The sequence below is a fragment of the Oncorhynchus nerka genome, linkage group LG25 (genome assembly GCF_034236695.1).
Source record: "Oncorhynchus nerka isolate Pitt River linkage group LG25, Oner_Uvic_2.0, whole genome shotgun sequence".
In the NCBI taxonomy this organism is placed as follows: Eukaryota; Metazoa; Chordata; class Actinopteri; order Salmoniformes; family Salmonidae; genus Oncorhynchus; species Oncorhynchus nerka.
The window spans coordinates 27,816,153-27,834,710 of NC_088420.1; the positions used below are offsets into that span (position 1 = coordinate 27,816,153).

The window sequence follows — 18,558 nt, forward strand, 5'->3', positions numbered from 1 at the left end:
GGAAGACCCATTTGCAACCAAACTTTAACTTCCTGACTGATGTCTTGAGATATTGCTTCAATATATCCAGATAATTTTCATTCATGATGCCATCTATTTTGTGAAGTGCACCAGTCTCTTCTGCAGCAAAGCGCCGCCTACCTGTGCGTCACAGTTGGGATGGTGTTCTTCGGCTTGCAAGCCACCCCCTTTTTCTCCAAACATAATGATGGGCATTACGGCCAAACAGTTCTATTTTTGTTTCATCAGACCAGAGGACTCATTTTACTGTGGCTATAGATACTTCTGTACCGGTTTCAGTCTGTACCGGTTTCCTCCAGCATCTTTGCTGTTGTTCTGGGATTGATTTGCACTTTTCACACCAAAGTACGTTCATCTCTAGGAGACAGAACGCATCTCCTTTGTGAGTGGTATGACGGCTGCGTGGGCCCATGGTATTTATACTTGCGTACTATTGTTTGTACAGATGAATGTGGTACCTTCAGGCGTTTGGAAATTGCTCCCAAGGATGAACCAGACTTGTGGAGGGCTACCTCTCAATGAGAGGTACACCTCTCATTGACTCATGTCAATTAGCCTATCAGAATTTTCTGAAGCCATGACATCATTATTATTCTCCAAGCTGTTTAATGGCACGGTCACAGTAAACTTCTGACCCACTGGAATTGTGATAGTGAAATCATCTGTAAACAATTGTTGGAAAAATTACTTGTGTTATGCACAAAGTAGATGTCCTTACCGACTTGCCAAACTGTAGTTAACAAATTTGTAGAGTGGTTGAAAAACTCGTTTTAATGACTCCAACCTAAGTGTATGTAAACTTCTGACCTTGACTGTATATAGCAGATCACTGGCTAAGACTACAACCTTTATTCATTTCTACCCATATTTTAGTCCACAAGTTTTGAATCAGGTAATTTAAAACAGATACATGTGCTGCCTTTCCAATTGATGTAACTAAACTTTCCACACACATTAATTTGAAAAAGCTGTTTATTAAAAACTAAAACTACAATATTCATTGAATTTCATGGGATAAAAAATGTCTATGTACATGAATACAGCAAACCAAATCCTATTGGTTACTTGAACCTGCCAAAGGTTAACCAACATCCATTCAAAAAACAAAGCAACATTGGTGAATTAAATTTAACTTATGCATGTTAATCATATACTTTTGGATATTCATCAGACACACAGTGAAAGAAATAGGATTTTGTAAGCAGTAACTGAGGACTGAACTGTGGAATACTTGAAAGCTTGAATACTACCATCACCCCATTGATTTGGATAATTACTGCTAGGTACATGCATTCTATGATAACACATTTTTACAACCAGGTGCATAATCTGTGTAGTAGTAAACATTAAGATATTCATTCATTTATTTAAACTGCGATCAAGGATGTTAATGAAGTTACACTTTATTGCGTTTTGATTGGCTCTCTACAGCTGGGGCTGCCCTTTTATTGCGATGATGAGGGAAGGTTGGCATCAGGTCAGCCTCACAAGCTAAAAAGAGAGAGACCTTAATCACTTCTTTAATTTCACAAACACTGATCCAATCATTTCTGTCATATAACCCATATAGCCACACTTACGCAAAGGTTTCTCCTTAAAGTAGGAACTCTCCAAGCAGTCCTTAGCTGTGGCCCTAAGAGAGACAAATACTTGTGAGCCATGGAGGAGTGAAAGGAAGTATACTGCACATGTGTTAACGGAAGTAAATATGTGAATGATGCAATGTGTAGAACTGTATACAGGTTTCTTCATGTATGCATGTATGCATTTATAATGCTGAGCAGGTTTGTTATTTGGTAGTTACCTGCGTAGAGGATTGTACATGAAGAGAAGGTTGAGTAAACGCAGCCCTGCATCAGACAACCAGGTGAACTTATTCTTCAAATTGTTGTATGGTTGTTTCCTCAAACTGTACTGTCCAACTAGGGGAAGACGAGTGAAGCCCTGCAAAATTTTAACACAACAGACAGGGGTTAACCAACAATATCCTTTTTTGAGGAGACACTACTATCATTTGGTTGTTGCAGATTGTAAAATTAATCAACATTAAAGTGACTCAAATTAAATTTATGATATGGTAAAATCCTAAATTCTGTGATCGTTTAGGAGAAAGTAATACTGAGCGATTGGTTTGATTTGGGGTCGGTTTTGGTTAGATTATAAAACAATTTTCAATTTGAAAATGTTTTTTAGACATTAAATTCCCTATGCATTATGTGGGTTGAATGCTATAACACAAAATAAAACAATGAATAAAAATATTATCATGGTAGTGACTGCTCACCACTGCTTATTAACCATCATTATACACATTACTTTAATCAACTATTTCAGTTGTTGTGTATATTACATTTGTTTTATTTGATGACTTATTTCATTCCAAGTCATCATCTCATCTCTATAGATCTGTTGCCTAAGCTGTCTGACAAAATCACTATTTTAGTAGTTCTTCAAAGTAAATAAGGCAATACCTCACGAAGCAACTGCTCTCTATGTATCCCTTCTTGATCGTGCATTCTTCTGTCTTTTATGTAGCAGGCATAAAAGAAACACAGACCGGACAAGTAGCCACGTGATGGATTATGGTCATTGTAGTTAATGATCAAGTTTTCTGCACTAAACTATGTAGAATATTGGCCTGTTGGAAACTACAACTCCCTACTACGTCACACAGTTTGGGCATGATCTGATTTATCTCTAGAGAAACTGCAGCGCAATGTGCGCATTGAGCTCACAGAAAACCCCTGAATTAAATGGAATTCAAATTGAACCCATGTAGGTCAATTAGTCTATAAAAATACAATAAAAAAATAAAAACATTTTGGTTTATCGCTCAGCACTAGGAGACATTCATTACCGGCCAGATGTTTTCATTAGGGGTACCCAACAGTTGCACTATGAGGTCCACCTGTTGGATCTCAGAACCCCCTGGCAGCAGAGGTTTATGTGCAAGCAGCTCAGCCAGGATGCAGCCCACCGCCCTGGATAAATATGAGATACAGTATGTTCATACAAATGGTATGGTAATAAACATTGGTGACTGTGCCATGAAAATACTCTCTGGAGGGTTGATGTAGAGATGGGATGGGAGATTCTCTGCTAGAACAGAGGATTGGATCATATTTAGAACAGAGAAAATCCTACTTAGAACAGAGAGGATCCTATTTGGAACAGAGTAAAGTTCACTAACTGAAAGGAGACAACTACATACATGACATAGACAACTCTTTCTGTATGTTAAAGCTTGTTTGGAAGAGAGGGAGCTCTGTGATAGTGACAAAACTCTAAATAAGTTTAAAAGGATCTGTGACCCATGTATCTTATGTGTATGGACAAAGTAGAGACTTAAAACAAATTACCACATGTCTAAGGCTGTGGTCTGAGTCTTGGTCCCTAGGAGGAGCTCTGGGGCTCTATACCTGGAGCGAGAGAAATAACAGGAGCTGATGAGGCTCAGGGAGGGTTAGTTATCAGTGCCCGAGGAGAAAGTTGAGGTTAAAGGACTGACTCACCACAATGTCACCACCCGGGGCGTCATAGGCTGTAGGGGGATACCGTAGCAACGTGCCAAGCCAAAGTCAGCTGGACAGAGAGGGAAACATTAGCACAATCAACCATCGACAGAAGCATGTTTTTACACACACAATAACCGACAGCTGTTGAATAATGCTGTAAACTGGTTATAAACTATGTCAAAATAATTGTTCTGCACATTGCTAATTGTTATGCATGTTACAGTATGTAAAACATTCACTATCAGAAGTGAAAACAGTACAATTAAAGCATTTTGTTTACAACAGTGCAAATTTAAAATCATTGAGGTATTGTTGTTCAGGGAAAGGACATGCGTAGTACAGGTCATGCATACAGACGTAATCCAGGAGCACAGCGGTTGTATGGTGATGACTCACCAATCTTTACACAGCCTTTGTCTGTCATCAGCAGATTGGACACCTTCAGATCCCTGCCACATAGTCATGACATTTAATAAAGTAACCATACGAATCACAGCAAACTAAAAGACCACTACCGTCTAAACATTGAAAAATTGCACTCAAGAGTACACATTACAAATTCATTACAGAATTCAGATCCATTATTACAATCAAATAAATATATCCCACAACAGGCTGGATATTCCATCCTGGAGATTCCATCCTAAATAACAGCACAAGTCTGAGATATGGAGCCTGACAGTGAACGTCTCTGACCTGTGCAGAATAAAGTTGAGGTGAAGATAATCCAGACCTCTCAGCAGCTGCAGAGCTATACACTTCACCTGAAGGAGAAAAGAAAGTGAGACATTTCAACACACAGTTCTCGAAAATAATCAATGTTGTGTAATGTCAAGACAGTAGAAGAACAAGACAAGAGGACATTAATACATAATACTTTTCACTGTTGTACCTGTGCCTCTGAGAACGGTGTTGGCATGTTTTCCAGCAGACTGGCCAGGTCCTGCTCACAGTAACTCATAACTAGGAAGAGACTGAGCAGAGACACACAGGTCAATTACTGATGAGTAGGCTACTGAATACAGTCAACCAAGATGGGACAGGTAAATACTGAATACACCCAAACTAAAATACTATGGAACAACAAAGTTGAGTTACTGTAGAAATGAAAACTTAATGTAAAATTGTAAACTGTTACACAAGCATTAAATAAAAGTATGTGAACAAATCTGTTAAGAAAGAGTAGGTCTAGGCTTAATCATTTCTGAAGATGTTATCATTGCATATTGAATAAGGGTTCCAGTATAATTAGAGGGGATGTGTGTGTGTGTACTGTGAGGAGTGTACTGTGAGGAGTGTACTGTGAGGAGTATACGCTGTCACCTCTCCAGGTGACTTCCCACCACCACCTCCTTTAACTCCACTATGTTGGGGTGTCTGAGTTTGAGCAACAGGGTAATCTCTCTCAGACTACTGATAGGGATCCCTGTGTGTAGAACAACACCAAGTCAAACAAACACAGAACATAACAAAGGCCATAAATAACAGAGATAACATAATAATATGATGGAAATGTCTGAAAACTATTGTATACTTTGCTAAAAGCAACTGAAGCAAGGCAAGTGGCTGAGAAACCAGCTGTAAGCCTACCATCCTTTTCCTTGTCCATCCGGACCTTCTTCAGGGCTACAATATCATCAGACCTGGTGTCTCGAGCTCTGTCTGTGAATGGGATACAGTGTTTTAACCTAGGCTTACAGGCACTTAGACAGTTGTACAGTATGAAGTGTTCTTACCGGTAATTAAATAAGGCCTATGCGTAGGCCTAATCTGTGTTGCTCTGGACAGTACTGTGAATTACACCATCTAATAATCTCTTTCTAAGAACAGCCGCCAATCCTGTGTTAACAGATCAAGGTTAACTTACACACAATTCCATATGTTCCCTCGCCGATTCGGTTCAGTTTCTCAAATTCTTTCACACTCCTACAGTTCCCAAACTGACAGAAGAGAGGAAATGCATGCTTTTTCAATAATTGATCAACTCCTTTGCAATTATTGCTAATGACATTGCAACATTTCTTTATACATAAAATGTGGGGAAAGGTATGACAATGTAGCTTTTAAAGTTTTGCTATAAAGCTTTATCATTTTGGCAACTCAACAGATGTCATTTCCTTGTAAAGGACCCATGAGCACCAACATGTGCAGTTTATAGGAGCATATCAAATTTGGTGTCAAATGAAAACTGAAAGTTAATATTTTAGGCATAGATGTGTTTTTCTTCTTTAATATATATCACACACACAGAGATACATATATTATATACACACACACATATGTATACACACACATATATATATATACACTGCTCAAAAAAAATAAAGGGAACACTAAAATAACACATCATAGATCTGAATGAATGAAATATTCTTATTAAATCATTTTTCTTTACATAGTTGAATGTGCTGACAACAAAAATCACACAAAAATTATCAATGGAAATTAAATTTAGCAACCCATGAAGGTCTGGATTTGGAGTCACACTCAAAATGAAAGTGGAAAACCATACTACAGGCTGATCCAACTAATGTAATGTCCTTAAAACAAGTCCAAATGAGGCTCAGTAATGTGTGTGGCCTCCACGTGCCTGTATGACTTCCCTATAATGCCTGGGCATGCTCCTGATGAGGTGGTGGATGGTCTCCTGAGGGATCTCCTCCCAGACCTGGACTAAAGCATCTGCCAACTCCTGGACGGTCTGTGGTACAAAGTGGCGTTGGTGGATGGAGCGAGACATGATGTCCCAGATGTGCTCAATTGGATTCAGGTCTGGGGAACGGGCGGGCCAGTCCATAGCATCAATGCCTTCCTCTTGCAGGAACTGCTGACACACTCCAGCCACATGAGGTCTAGCATCGTCTTTCATTAGGAGGAACCCAGGGCCAACCGCACCAGCATATGGTCTCACAAGGGGTCTGAGGATCTCATCTCGGTACCTAATGGCAGTCAGGCTACCTCTGGCGAGCACATGGAGGGCTGTGCGGCCCCCCAAAGAAATGCCACCCCACACCATGACTGACCCACTGCCAAATCGGTCATGCTGGAGGATGTTGCAGGCAACAGAACGTTATCCACGGTGTCTCCAGACTGTCACGTGCTCAGTGTGAACCTGCTTTCATCTGTGAAGAGCACAGGGCGCCAGTGGCGAATTTGCCAATCTTGGTGTTCTCTGGCAAATGCCAAAAGTCCTGCATGGCGTTGGGCTGTAAGCACAACCCCCACCTGTGGACGTCGGGCCCTCATACCACCCTCATGGAGTCTGTTTCTGACCGTTTGAGCAGACACATGCACATTTGTGGCCTGCTGGAGGTCATTTTGCAGGGCTCTGGCAGTGCTCCTCCTTGCACAAATGCAGAGGTAGCGGTCCTGCTGCAGGGTTGTTGCCCTCTACGGCCTCCTCCACGTCTCCTGATGTACTGGCCTGTCTCCTGGTAGCGCCTCCATGCTCTGGACACTACGCTGACAGACACAGCAAACCTTCTTGCCACAGCTCGCATTGATGTGCAATCCTGGATGAGCTGCACTACCTGAGCCACTTGTGTGTGTTGTAGACTCCGTCTCATGCTACCACTAGAATGAAAGCACCGCCAGCATTCAAAAGTGACCAAAACATCAGCCAGGAAGCATAGGAACTGAGAAGTGGTCTGTGGTTATCACCTGCAGAACCACTCCTTTATTGGGGGTGTCTTGCTAATTGCCTATAATTTCCACCTGTTGTCTATTCCATTTGCACAACAGCATGTGAAATTTGTCAATCAGGGTTGCTTCCGAAGTGGACAGTTTGAATTCACAGAAGTGTGATTGACTTGGAGTTACATTGTGTTTTTTAAGTGTTCCCTTAAATTGTTTGAGCAGTGTACATACATACATACATACATACATACATACATACATACATACTGGGACAAAAAAGTATTTAGTGAGCCACCAATTGTGCAAGTTCTCCCACTTAAAAAGATGAGGCCTGTAATTTTCATCATAGGTACACTTCAACTATGACAGACAAAATGAGAAAACAAATCCAGAAAATCACAGGATTTTTAATGAATTTATTTGCAAATTATGGTGGAAAATAAGTATTTGGTCAATAACAAAAGTTTCTCTCAATAGTTTGTTATATACCCTTTGTTGGCAATGACAGAGGTCAAACCTTTTCTGTAAGTCTTCACAAGGTTTCACACACTGTTGCTGGTATTTTGGCCCATTCCTCCATGCAGATCTCCTCTAGAGCAGTGATGTTTTGGGGCTGTTGCTGGGCAACACAGACTTTCAACTCCCTCCAAAGATTTTCTATGGGGTTGAGATCTGGAGACTGGCTAAGCCACTCCAGGACCTTGAAATGCTTCTTACGAAGCCACTCCTTCGTTGCCCGGGCGGTGTGTTTGGGATCATTGTCATGCTGAAAGACCCAGCCACGTTTCATCTTCAATGCCCTTGCTGATGGAAGGAGGTTTTCACTCAAAATTTCACGATTCATGGTCCCATTCATTCTTTCCTTGACACGGATCAGTCATCCTGGTCCCTTTGCAGAAAAACAGCCCCAAAGCATGATGTTTCCACCCCCATGCTTCACAGTAGGTATGGTGTTCTTTGGATGCAACTCAGCATTCTTTGTCCTCCAAACACGACGAGTTGAGTTTTTACCAAAAAGTTCTATTTTGGTTTCATCTGACCATATGACATTCTCCCAATCTTCTTCTGGATCTCCCAAATGCTCTCTAGCAAACTTTAGACAGGCCTGGACATGTACTGGCTTAAGCAGGGGGACACGTCTGGCACTGCAGGATTTGAGTCCCTGGCGGCGTAGTGTGTTACTGATGGTAGGCTTTGTTACTTTGGTCCCAGCTCTCTGCAGGTCATTCACTAGGTCCCCCCGTGTAGTTCTGGGATTTTTGCTCACCGTTCATGTTGACCCCACGGGGTGAGATCTTGCGTGGAGCCCCAGATCGAGGGAGATTATCAGTGGTCTTGTATGTCTTCCATTTCCTAATAATTGCTCCCACAGTTGATTTCTTCAAACCAAGCTGCTTACCTATTGCAGAATCAGTCTTCCCAGCCTGGTGCAGGTCTACAATTTTGTTTCTGGTGTCCTTTGACAGCTCTTTGGTCTTGGCCATAGTGGAGTTTAGAGTGTGACTGTTTGAGGTTGTGGACAGGTGTCTTTAATACTGATAACAAGTTCAAACAGGTGCCATTAATACAGGTAACGAGTGGAGGACAGAGGAGCCTCTTAAAGAAGAAGTTACAGGTCTGTGAGAGCCAGAAATCTTGCTTGTTTGTAGGTGACCAAATACTTATTTTCCACCATAATTTGCAAATAAATTCATGAAAAATCCTACAATGTGATTTTCTAGATTTTTTTTTCTCATTTTGTCTATCATAGTTGAAGTGTACCTATGATGAAAATTACAGGCCTATCTCATCTTTTTAAGTGGGAGAACTTGCACAATTGGTGGCTGACTAAATACTTTTTTGCCCCACTGTACACCTTAACCAAATACATTTAAACTCAGTTTCTCACAACTCCTGGACATTTAATCCAAGTAAAAATTCCCTGTTTTAGGTCAGTTAGGATCAACACTTTATTTTAAGAATGTTAAATATCAGAATACTAGTAGAGAGTATATAGATACATTTCCTCCAGCATCTTCACAAGGCCCTTTGCTGTTGTTCTGGGATTGATTTGCACTTTTTGTACCAAAGTACGTTCATCTCTAGGAGACAGAACACGTCTCCTTCCTGAGCGGTATGACGGCTGCCTGGTCTCGTGGTGTTTATACTTGCGTACTATTGTTTGTACAGATGAACGTGGTACCTTCAGGCGTTTGGAAATTGCTCCCAAGGATGAACCAGACTTGTGGAGGTCTACAATTTGTTTTCTGAGGTCTTGGCTGATTTCTTTTGATTTCCCATGATGTCAAGCAAAGAGGCACTGAGGCACTTTGAAGGTAGGCCTTGAAATACATCCACAGGTACACCTCCAATTGTGATGGAATTGGAATTGTGACTGGAATTGTGATACAATGAATCATAAATTAAATAATCTGTCTGTGTAAACAATTGTTGGAAAAATTACTTGTGTCATGCACAAAGTAGATGTCCTAACCGACTTGCCAAAACTATAGTTTGTTAACAAGAAATTTGTGTGTGGTTGAAAAACAAGTTTAAATGACTCCAACCGAAGTGTATGTAAACTTATATATATATATATATTTCTCAACCAATATACATCTCCCCCCAAAAGATCTGGCAACACAGATGGAAAAGGGGTGTTAATCTACGAGAGAAAGTCTTAGAAATATAAAAGATTAGAAATAAATCACAACACAATCATGTTGAAGTAAATGCCAACTAATATCAACATTTATATAAGGTTTTGTAGAAATGATTTGCCTTCTGTAGTAAATTTGTTTTATTTAACCTTTATTTAACCAGGCAAGCCAGTTAAGAACAACAATTATGTTAAGGGGTTTTGATCCACTTCACTTACAGTAGTTCAATAACCAAAATACAGTTTTTCAAACTCAAGGTGTCATATCATAACTGACACCCCATTCTTTCTGCAAACACGTTCCAAATTAAACTGACAAAGCACCCGACTTGCAATCGTATCAACGTATTTGTGTCCAGTTTATAAAATCGTATTAAATACATTCCGACTAAATGAAGTGGCGTCATTTGATGTATCCTTGCTGACCATTAGGGTGCCGGTAATTTGTTAAGGAATACGTGGCCCACATAACAATAAAATGCCCACTAGCTAGTAGCTACTGTATGCATGCTGCTTACCCTGTGTTTTTGCGGTACTGTGAACGTTCTGTTGTTCTTGATCGACTTCAGCTTTATGGGGTCCGGGTCAGAGTCTGCAGCGTTCTCCATTGTTATTTGGACGCCCGAGATGATGGTTCATTCGCCCTTTGCTGTACTGTGATGACAGAAAATGCGACCAGTACGCGAATATACGTCCAGAAACATTCAAAACAGTATGAATGGCAGGAAACAACACACTCCGTGCTATTAAATGGACGACTACAAGCTTTCCCGGGGTTCAAGACGGTGAGATCAGCTTCCCCTCAGAAATGTATTTACATCTATTTAGAAATTGCTTTTTTCCCCCCACAAATATGACGATATCCACTTGAATCATTCCTCATATAAATTAAATCGTACAATAATATCCCCACTTTTTCTAAGGCTGGGGAAAAATTACAACAAATATATGTAATGCATCCAAAAAGCACCAGTTCCTCAAATCTGTACATATCTATTACCACTTCTTATAATGGATTACTGCAATTGGTACATCTAGCACTCATATAGCACAGATTAATAGGGAATCATTGGCTCAAGGGGATGGCAGGCCTGTAGTATTTATGTGACCTTACTTTTTCCAAAATCGTTATGCCTTGTTAGTGATGGCTCTACCAACACAGATTGGTTGCCTTCTAGGTCGTGGCTCCTTGTTTGCCTCCTCTATAGTTTTGGTGGGTGGCTGAGCATAGAGGTCCTCTTTGGATGGGGCAGTGACAATTATGGCAGGGGGTATGAATGAAGAGGGGGAGGAAGTTTCACCAACCGAAATCTCTGCTGGAGAGGGGGTTGGCTTACTTGGCTCTATAACTAGAAGATGAAGAAGTGAACATTGTCATATCATTTAGTTCTCAAAGCTAATTAAGGCATTTATAAGTTATATTCTTCAGAAAGTGAAATAACCAACATGTGGCAGCCTTTAATGTAGCAATTCAATCTAAAATACTTATACTTTCAGCAACTCCCTGTATCATATGTAGCCAATTCAAGTATCACTCAAAGGTTTCACAATCGTGAGGAATCTGAGTGAGTTGTCTTCATTTGTAGATATGAGTAAGGGTGATTAGGGTTGTTATAATAATACCAATGGAATATCGTGCCTCAATAGTGTCACTCTGTTTTGTTCTTGAGGATCGATCAGTGCAAGCACCTTTATATTGGATTGTGCTAATTTCTTAAGAGTGTTAGAGGGAGCATCATTCAAGGAACAATAAAGATTAACCTCGTAACAACAGCTGCTATCTACTCATTCATGTGTTAGTAATTTTAACTGTTGAAATATTTGAAAACCTGAAATACTACAGTTATTTTTTTACTTGAGCGTTACCAAAAAAACAAACATTTGCAGGGATTTATGTTTTTGTTTTCAACTTAAGGAAAACCAATAGAATAGTAATGTCTTTTGTCCCCTAGCAACAACCAAAAAGGTAGTCTAAACTGTAACTTTGTATAATATTTTCATAGTGCTCATAAGCTTTCTGACTCAAAAGTCTTTCTGAAAGCTTACAAGAAAATAGTGAATCAAAAAGAAGATGTGTACACTTAAGGTGGATGGGTTTGCATTGAAAACACTGAACATATGTTCACACTGGTAGGCTATCTGCTCCCAAGAGTACTTTATAATCTGCTTATTGGCCACTGACAGTAAACAATGATGTTCAAAATATTTGTTCTCTCTCAATTTATGTAATTATTTTAATACAATAGATTTATCATAGACATTAATTAATGATTGTGCAATTTGCAAAAATCAAGACAAATAACTACCATAAAGAGCTTAAGCCTGGTTGCTTACCCTCATTTGCTTGCTGGCTCACTGCAGACCCCATCTGACATTTGGTCAACACAACCTGCAAATATCCATGCTTTGTCTATTGGTGTGTCTGTCAATGCCTGGAGCATTACTCAGACAGGACACCTCGCTCTCGCTCTCTCTCGGTCTCTCTCTCTCTCTCTCTCTCTCTCTGTCTCTCTGTCTCAATTTCAATTCAAGGGGCTTCATTGGCAATATATGTTTACACTGCCAAAGCAAGTGAAACAGATCATAAACAAAAGTGAAATAAACAATTACACTCACAAAAGAATAAAGACATGTCAAAGTTCATAGTAAGTATATATACAGTGTTGTAATGATGTGCAAATAGTTAAAGTACAAAAGGGGAAATAATTTACAATGCTGTGATTGCACACTGTGGTATTTCAACCAATAGATATGGGAGTTTATCAAAATTGGATTTGTTTTCTTATTCTTTGTGGGTCTGTGTAATCTGAGGTAAATATGTGGCTCCAATATGGTAATACACTTGGCAGGAGGTTAGGAAGTGCAGCTCGGTTTCCACCTCATTTTGTGGGCAGTGTGTACATAGCCTGTCTTCTATGAGCCTTCTCAGAGCATACCTTTAAATAATCATTTATGTTTATGATTTGGGAAGGTTGATCGTGTATTTTGGAAAGTGGAGGACAAGGGGTTAAAGTAAGCATCATGTCATGTGACTAACAATAATGGCCTCTTCCATTTAAGCTTCAGCAACAGAAAAGCCTCTCTCACGTGACCTGTTCTGAACAAGCAGAGTATCCTTTGCGTGTCTTTTTTTTCCTCAATCGAGGTTAGCCAAAGCCGCGTCCGTTTTTAGATAGGGGCGTATCCCAGCCTACATACGTCCACGTCATTAGTCAACATCATTAGAGCCGTGATTGGATGGATTCGGGGGGCCTCAACCAGGCACGTGCCGTTAAAAAACAAGAGAAAATCAGGGATTTGTTTCTCTGTTGTTCCATTCAACAACAGAGCGATACGAACCATGTTTCAGCAGAATGTTGTATCTATCTATACCTTATGTCATGCCTTATTGGAACGGATTTATTGATAATATCTGTTGGAAAAAACTTTGTATGTTGTTAACAGAATGAAGGAAGTTTCCGTTAAAATTGTCCATACATATTTTCCTGTCAACCACTATATGAAGAAGTTTAAGGAAAACATCAACTCTAATTATACCTTTTGTAATGACCACCCAGAAACTGTGTTGGATCTTTTTTGGCATTGTATTCATGTAAGGAAACTGTGGCAAGACATCAGTAGATTTATAATTGAACACATTTATGAAGATTTTACTCTATTATGGAGAGATATAGAAATAAGCTGAAACAATTTTATGTAATTGATTTAATTATTCTTTTGGCCAAATTTCATATTCACAAATGTAAATTTACAAACAAAACACAACATTTTCTTACCTTACAAAAAGAAATTGAACTATATTTTAAGACAATTAAATACTCTCCTAACAAAAAAGCTGCTGAATTATAAGTGTATGTATGTCCCTTAAGGTCCTTGTGTAATGTGATATTGTACCCCCTAGACCAATTGTCCTTTGTATATGATTTATATATACTTGTGTTCCCTCATGTACTTCCTGTATTGATTTGTTGTTAATAAAAATACAATAAAAACATTTAAAAAGAAGAGAAAATCAGGTGAGTGCTGTGAAAATACAGGATCCCACAACCGCAGGGCTCTCCAGAGAGTGGTGCGGTCTGCACAACACATCGCTGGGGGCAAACTGCCTGCCCTCCAGGACACCTACAGCACCCGATGTCACAGGAAGGCCAAAAAGATCATCAAGGACAACAACAACCCAAGCAACTGCCTGTTCACCCCGCTACCATCCAAAAGGCGAGGTCAGTACAGGTGCATCAAAGCTGGGACTGAGAGACTGAAAAAAAGCTTATATCTCAAGGCCATAAGACTGTCAAACAGCCTTCACTAACACAGTGAGGCTGCTACCTACATACAGACTTGAAATACAGTGCCTTGCGAAAGTATTCGGCCCCCTTGAACTTTGCGACCTTTTGCCACATTTCAGGCTTCAAACATAAAGATATAAAACTGTATTTTTTTGTGAAGAATCAACAACAAGTGGGACACAATCATGAAGTGGAACAACATTTATTGGATATTTCAAACCTTTTTAACAAATCAAAAACTGAAAAATTGGGCATGCAAAATTATTCAGCCCCTTTACTTTCAGTGCAGCAAACTCTCTCCAGAAGTTCAGTGAGGATCTCTGAATGATCCAATGTTGACCTAAATGACTAATGATGATAAATACAATCCACCTGTGTGTAATCAAGTCTCCGTATAAATGCACCTGCACTGTGATAGTCTCAGAGGTCCGTTAAAAGCGCAGAGAGCATCATGAAGAACAAGGAACACACCAGGCAGGTCCGAGATACTGTTGTGAAGAAGTTTAAAGCTGGATTTGGATACAAAAGGATTTCCCAAGCTTTAAACATCCCAAGGAGCACTGTGCAAGCGATAATATTGAAATGGAAGGAGTATCAGACCACTGCAAATCTACCAAGACCTGGCCGTCCCTCTAAACTTTCAGCTCATACAAGGAGAAGACTGATCAGAGATGCAGCCAAGAGGCCCATGATCACTCTGGATGAACTGCAGAGATCTACAGCTGAGGTGGGAGACTCTGTCCATAGGACAACAATCAGTTGTATATTGCACAAATCTGGCCTTTATGGAAGAGTGGCAAGAAGAAAGCCATTTCTTAAAGATATCCATAAAAAGTGTCGTTTAAAGTTTGCCACAAGCCACCTGGGAGACACACCAAACATGTGGAAGAAGGTGCTCTGGTCAGATGAAACCAAAATTGAACTTTTTGGCAACAATGCAAAACGTTATGTTTGGTATAAAAGCAACACAGCTCATCACCCTGAACACACCATCTCCACTGTCAAACATGGTGGTGGCAGCATCATGGCTTGGGCCTGCTTTTCTTCAGCAGGGACAGGGAAGATGGTTAAAATTGATGGGAAGATGGATGGAGCCAAATACAGGACCATTCTGGAAGAAAACCTGATGGAGTCTGCAAAAGACCTGAGACTGGGACGGAGATTTGTCTTCCAACAAGACAATGATCCAAAACATAAAGCAAAATCTACAATGGAATGGTTCAAAAATAATCATATCCAGGTGTTAGAATGGCCAAGTCAAAGTCCAGACCTGAATCCAATCGAGAATCTGTGGAAAGAACTGAAAACTGCTGTTCACAAATGCTCTCCATCCAACCTCACTGAGCTCAAGCTGTTTTGCAAGGAGGAATGGGAAAAAATTTCAGTCTCTCGATGTGCAGAACTGATAGAGACATACCCCAAGCGACTTACAGCTGTAATCGCAGCAAAAGGTGGCGCTACAAAGTATTAACTTAAGGGGGCTGAATAATTTTGCACGCCCAATTTTTCAGTTTTTGATTTGTTAAAAAAGTTTGAAATATCCAATAAATGTCGTTCCACTTCATGATTGTGTCCCACTTGTTGTTGATTCTTCACAAAAAAATACAGTTTTATATATTTATGTTTGAAGCCTGAAATGTGGCAAAAGGTCGCAAAGTTCAAGGGGGCCGAATACTTTCGCAAGGCACTGTAATTGGCCACTAACAAATGGATCACTAGTCACTTTACTAATGCCACTTTGATAATGATGTTTACATATCTTGCATTACTCATCCCAGATATTATATACTGTATTTTCTACCATCTATTGCATCTCGTCTATGCCGGTCGGTCATGGCCCATCCATATATTTATATGTACATATTCTTATTCCATCCCTTTACTTAGATTTGTGTTTATTAGGTAGTTGTGGAATTGTTAGATTACTTGTTAGATATTGCTGCACTGTCGGAACTACAAGCACAAGCATTTTGCAACACTCGCAATAACATCTGCTAACCATGTGTATGTGACTAATAACATTTGATTTTATTTGATTTAAAGGGAGAGCTAGGCAGTTCAAGCCCCCTTAGGTGCTGCCATAGATTTACATTAGAATTACCCATCCAAGAAGGCTCAAGGTCATTGGCCACAGATAAAATTACGTCAAATCACGTTATATCTACCATCGCTTTGATTGGACTGATCATGTCAACATCATTCTTTTAAAATCTTATCTAGGAAGCTAGACATGCCGTCATCATCATGACAATCTTGACAATCTACTGGCAAATCCTTTTCAATCCTTGTCACATGAAGAGAAATTATAGATAAAACGTATCGGAGCTCATTGGCCATTGGACATAAACATTACACAGCAAGTCGGAAATCGCAAATTCAACAGTGAGTGGTTTGAAAGGAATCGGTGGCTAACTGCAAGCAATGCAGAGCAATTACTATTTTGCTTCCACTGCTTGCTATTCAGTGGAGAGGGTGTGTGGTCCAAGTCTGGGTTTAAGAATTTAAAACATCTGTCTGAAAGAGTCTCTTTTCCAAGCTTAAAAGAATAAACATTCATACGCAACACCATGGGTCAGTAAATGTTTAATAAATTGTCCATGCTGTCATCCTGCATGACTTCTGCTGCATTCAAAACAACTGGGAAATCTCAGATTTCAGTGAGTTGAAGACAACCGGAAACTCTGAAAAAAACGAGCTCTGAGACTGGGAAAAAAATACGTTTTGAACTGTCATCCAACTTGGAATTCCAAGTCGGGAACTCGGGCCTCTTTCTAAATCAAATCAAATCAAATATTATTGGTCATATACACATATTTAGCAGATGTTATTGCAGGTGTAGCGAAATGCTTGTGTTCCTAGCTCCAACAGTGCAGTAGTATCTGACAGTGCAGTAGTATCTTAAAATGATTAACAACAATACACACAAATCTAAAAGTAAAATAATAGAATTAAGAAATATATAAATATTAGATTGAGCAATATCGGAGTGGCATTGACTAAAATACAGTAGAATAGAATACACTATATACATATGAGAAGATCACAGACGTCATGATTCAACCTTGTTTTTCCCCAGAGTTCCCAGTTGTCTTAAACGCACCAGAAATCCAGAGAATGTCAGACTTTGATGACAAAGTTGAATTTCAAAATTTGCCCACCACTTGGACCGCCGTGCCACCTTCTTGTTCAAGTGAGCACAGCACAACAACGGTGAGTCCAGAAATGTATTGTATGCTGCCGCATAAATTATGTAATATGCCAGGGAGATATGTATACTGTGGCTAAGATAGTAGTACTAAGTGTATGTTGTGTAGCTGTTAGTAGCCCATGTGCCTCACTCACCCTAATAATTTGGTCAGCCAGCAGCATACCACCCTGCATACCACTGCTGGCTTGCTTCTGAAGCTAAGCAGGGTTGGTCTTGGTCAGTTCCTGGATGGGAGACCAGATGCTGCTGGAAGTGGTGTTTGGAGGGCCAGTAGGAGGCACTCTTTCCTCTGGTCTAAAATAAATAAATATCCCAATGCCCCAGTGCAGTGATTGGGGACACTGCCCTGTGTTGGGTGCTGTCTTTCGGATGGGATGTTAAACGGGTGTCCTGACTCTCTGAGGTCATTAAAGATCCCATGGCACTTATTGTAAGAGTAGGGGTGTTAACCCCGGTGTCCTGGCTAAATTCCCAATCTGGCCCTCAAACCATCACGGTCACCTAATTAATCCCCAGTTTACAATTGGCTCATTCATCCCCCTCCTCTCCCCTGTAACTATTCCCCAGGTCGTTGCTGCAAATGAGAATGTGTTCTCAGTCAATTTACCTGGTAAAATAATAGATAAATAAAATAAATAACTTAGCCTAATGTTATGACTTGGTGCTGCACATGTATCCTATAGCCTGTTTTAGAGAAATATAATCATCGAATATATATTGTAAGACGTTTCATTGTCTGCTTATATGCCTCCTTTATTTATCCCACGGTTCTGACTTGGTGTACAAGGAGAATACTGTAAGAACGCCCATGTTCTGAATCCATGTTCTGCATTCTATTGCTGTACATTTCAAAAGTGCTGAAGAAATACTTATATTGACCAAGTCCATCCTAGCTCTCTCATTAATGTCTTAATTGAAATGAGGGATTGCCTCTTATCTTCTCGTCATCCCCAGGGCCTTATGCCATAGTACATCTCAGTTGTCAGTAGAAACCACATTTATTTAACAAAGTCAGCCATATCAGCTATGTTTTTTAAAAGGCAGTAAATGAGGCTGAATAAACTGTTTCGCTGCCAGACAAGACCCCACTGATAGCCTGGTGTACCAGTGGTAAGGATTCCCTCCATTGTGCTGAAAAGAAAGCTGTGCTTTAGGGACAGCTTTATGTAGGCCCTAACAGTTTGTGGGCACCGTTTGTCACCGTTATATTGAAATTAATGTATTGTTTAGTGTTGTGTTGTGGCTTTGCTGTCA

At 40.0% G+C, this 18,558-nt stretch overlaps 1 protein-coding gene across 3 annotated transcripts; it reads right to left on the reverse strand.

Moving 5' to 3' along the window:
• Nucleotides 1–975: 975 nt before the first annotated feature.
• Nucleotides 976–12,239, reverse strand: cdk10 (cyclin dependent kinase 10). 3 transcript variants are annotated; one of them, XM_029634102.2, is made up of 15 exons: nucleotides 12,145–12,239; nucleotides 10,925–11,159; nucleotides 10,329–10,464; nucleotides 5,404–5,476; nucleotides 5,127–5,198; nucleotides 4,860–4,962; nucleotides 4,429–4,510; nucleotides 4,233–4,300; nucleotides 3,933–3,985; nucleotides 3,534–3,603; nucleotides 3,381–3,440; nucleotides 2,879–3,002; nucleotides 1,826–1,965; nucleotides 1,602–1,654; nucleotides 976–1,512 (listed from the first exon to the last, which is right to left on the reverse strand). In XM_029634102.2, exons 3-15 carry the CDS (start codon nucleotides 10,416–10,418, stop codon nucleotides 1,418–1,420), a joined length of 1,083 nt encoding a protein of 360 aa, XP_029489962.1. In that variant the 5' UTR covers nucleotides 10,419–10,464; nucleotides 10,925–11,159; nucleotides 12,145–12,239; the 3' UTR covers nucleotides 976–1,417. The 3 variants fall into 3 exon arrangements, with proteins under 3 accessions (XP_029489962.1, XP_029489961.1, XP_029489963.1); XM_029634101.1 differs by lacking the exons at nucleotides 10,925–11,159; nucleotides 12,145–12,239 and having other exon boundaries at nucleotides 10,329–10,858; XM_029634103.2 differs by lacking the exons at nucleotides 976–1,512; nucleotides 1,602–1,654; nucleotides 10,925–11,159; nucleotides 12,145–12,239 and adding an exon at nucleotides 2,493–2,545 and having other exon boundaries at nucleotides 1,843–1,965; nucleotides 10,329–10,876.
• Between the last annotated feature and the right edge of the window lie 6,319 nt (nucleotides 12,240–18,558).

Bases quoted from the DNA above. Each gene is read 5' to 3' on its own strand.
- cdk10 (XM_029634102.2), bottom strand. From the start codon at position 10,418: ATGGAGAACGCTGCAGACTCTGACCCGGACCCCATAAAGCTGAAGTCG. The intron at 4,963-5,126 runs GTAGGCTTACAG...TTCTACACACAG, and splicing joins GATGGACAAGGAAAAGGATG to GGATCCCTATCAGTAGTCTG. The intron at 3,003-3,380 runs GTAATTTGTTTT...ATATTTATCCAG, and splicing joins ACCACAGCCTTAGACATGTG to GGCGGTGGGCTGCATCCTGG.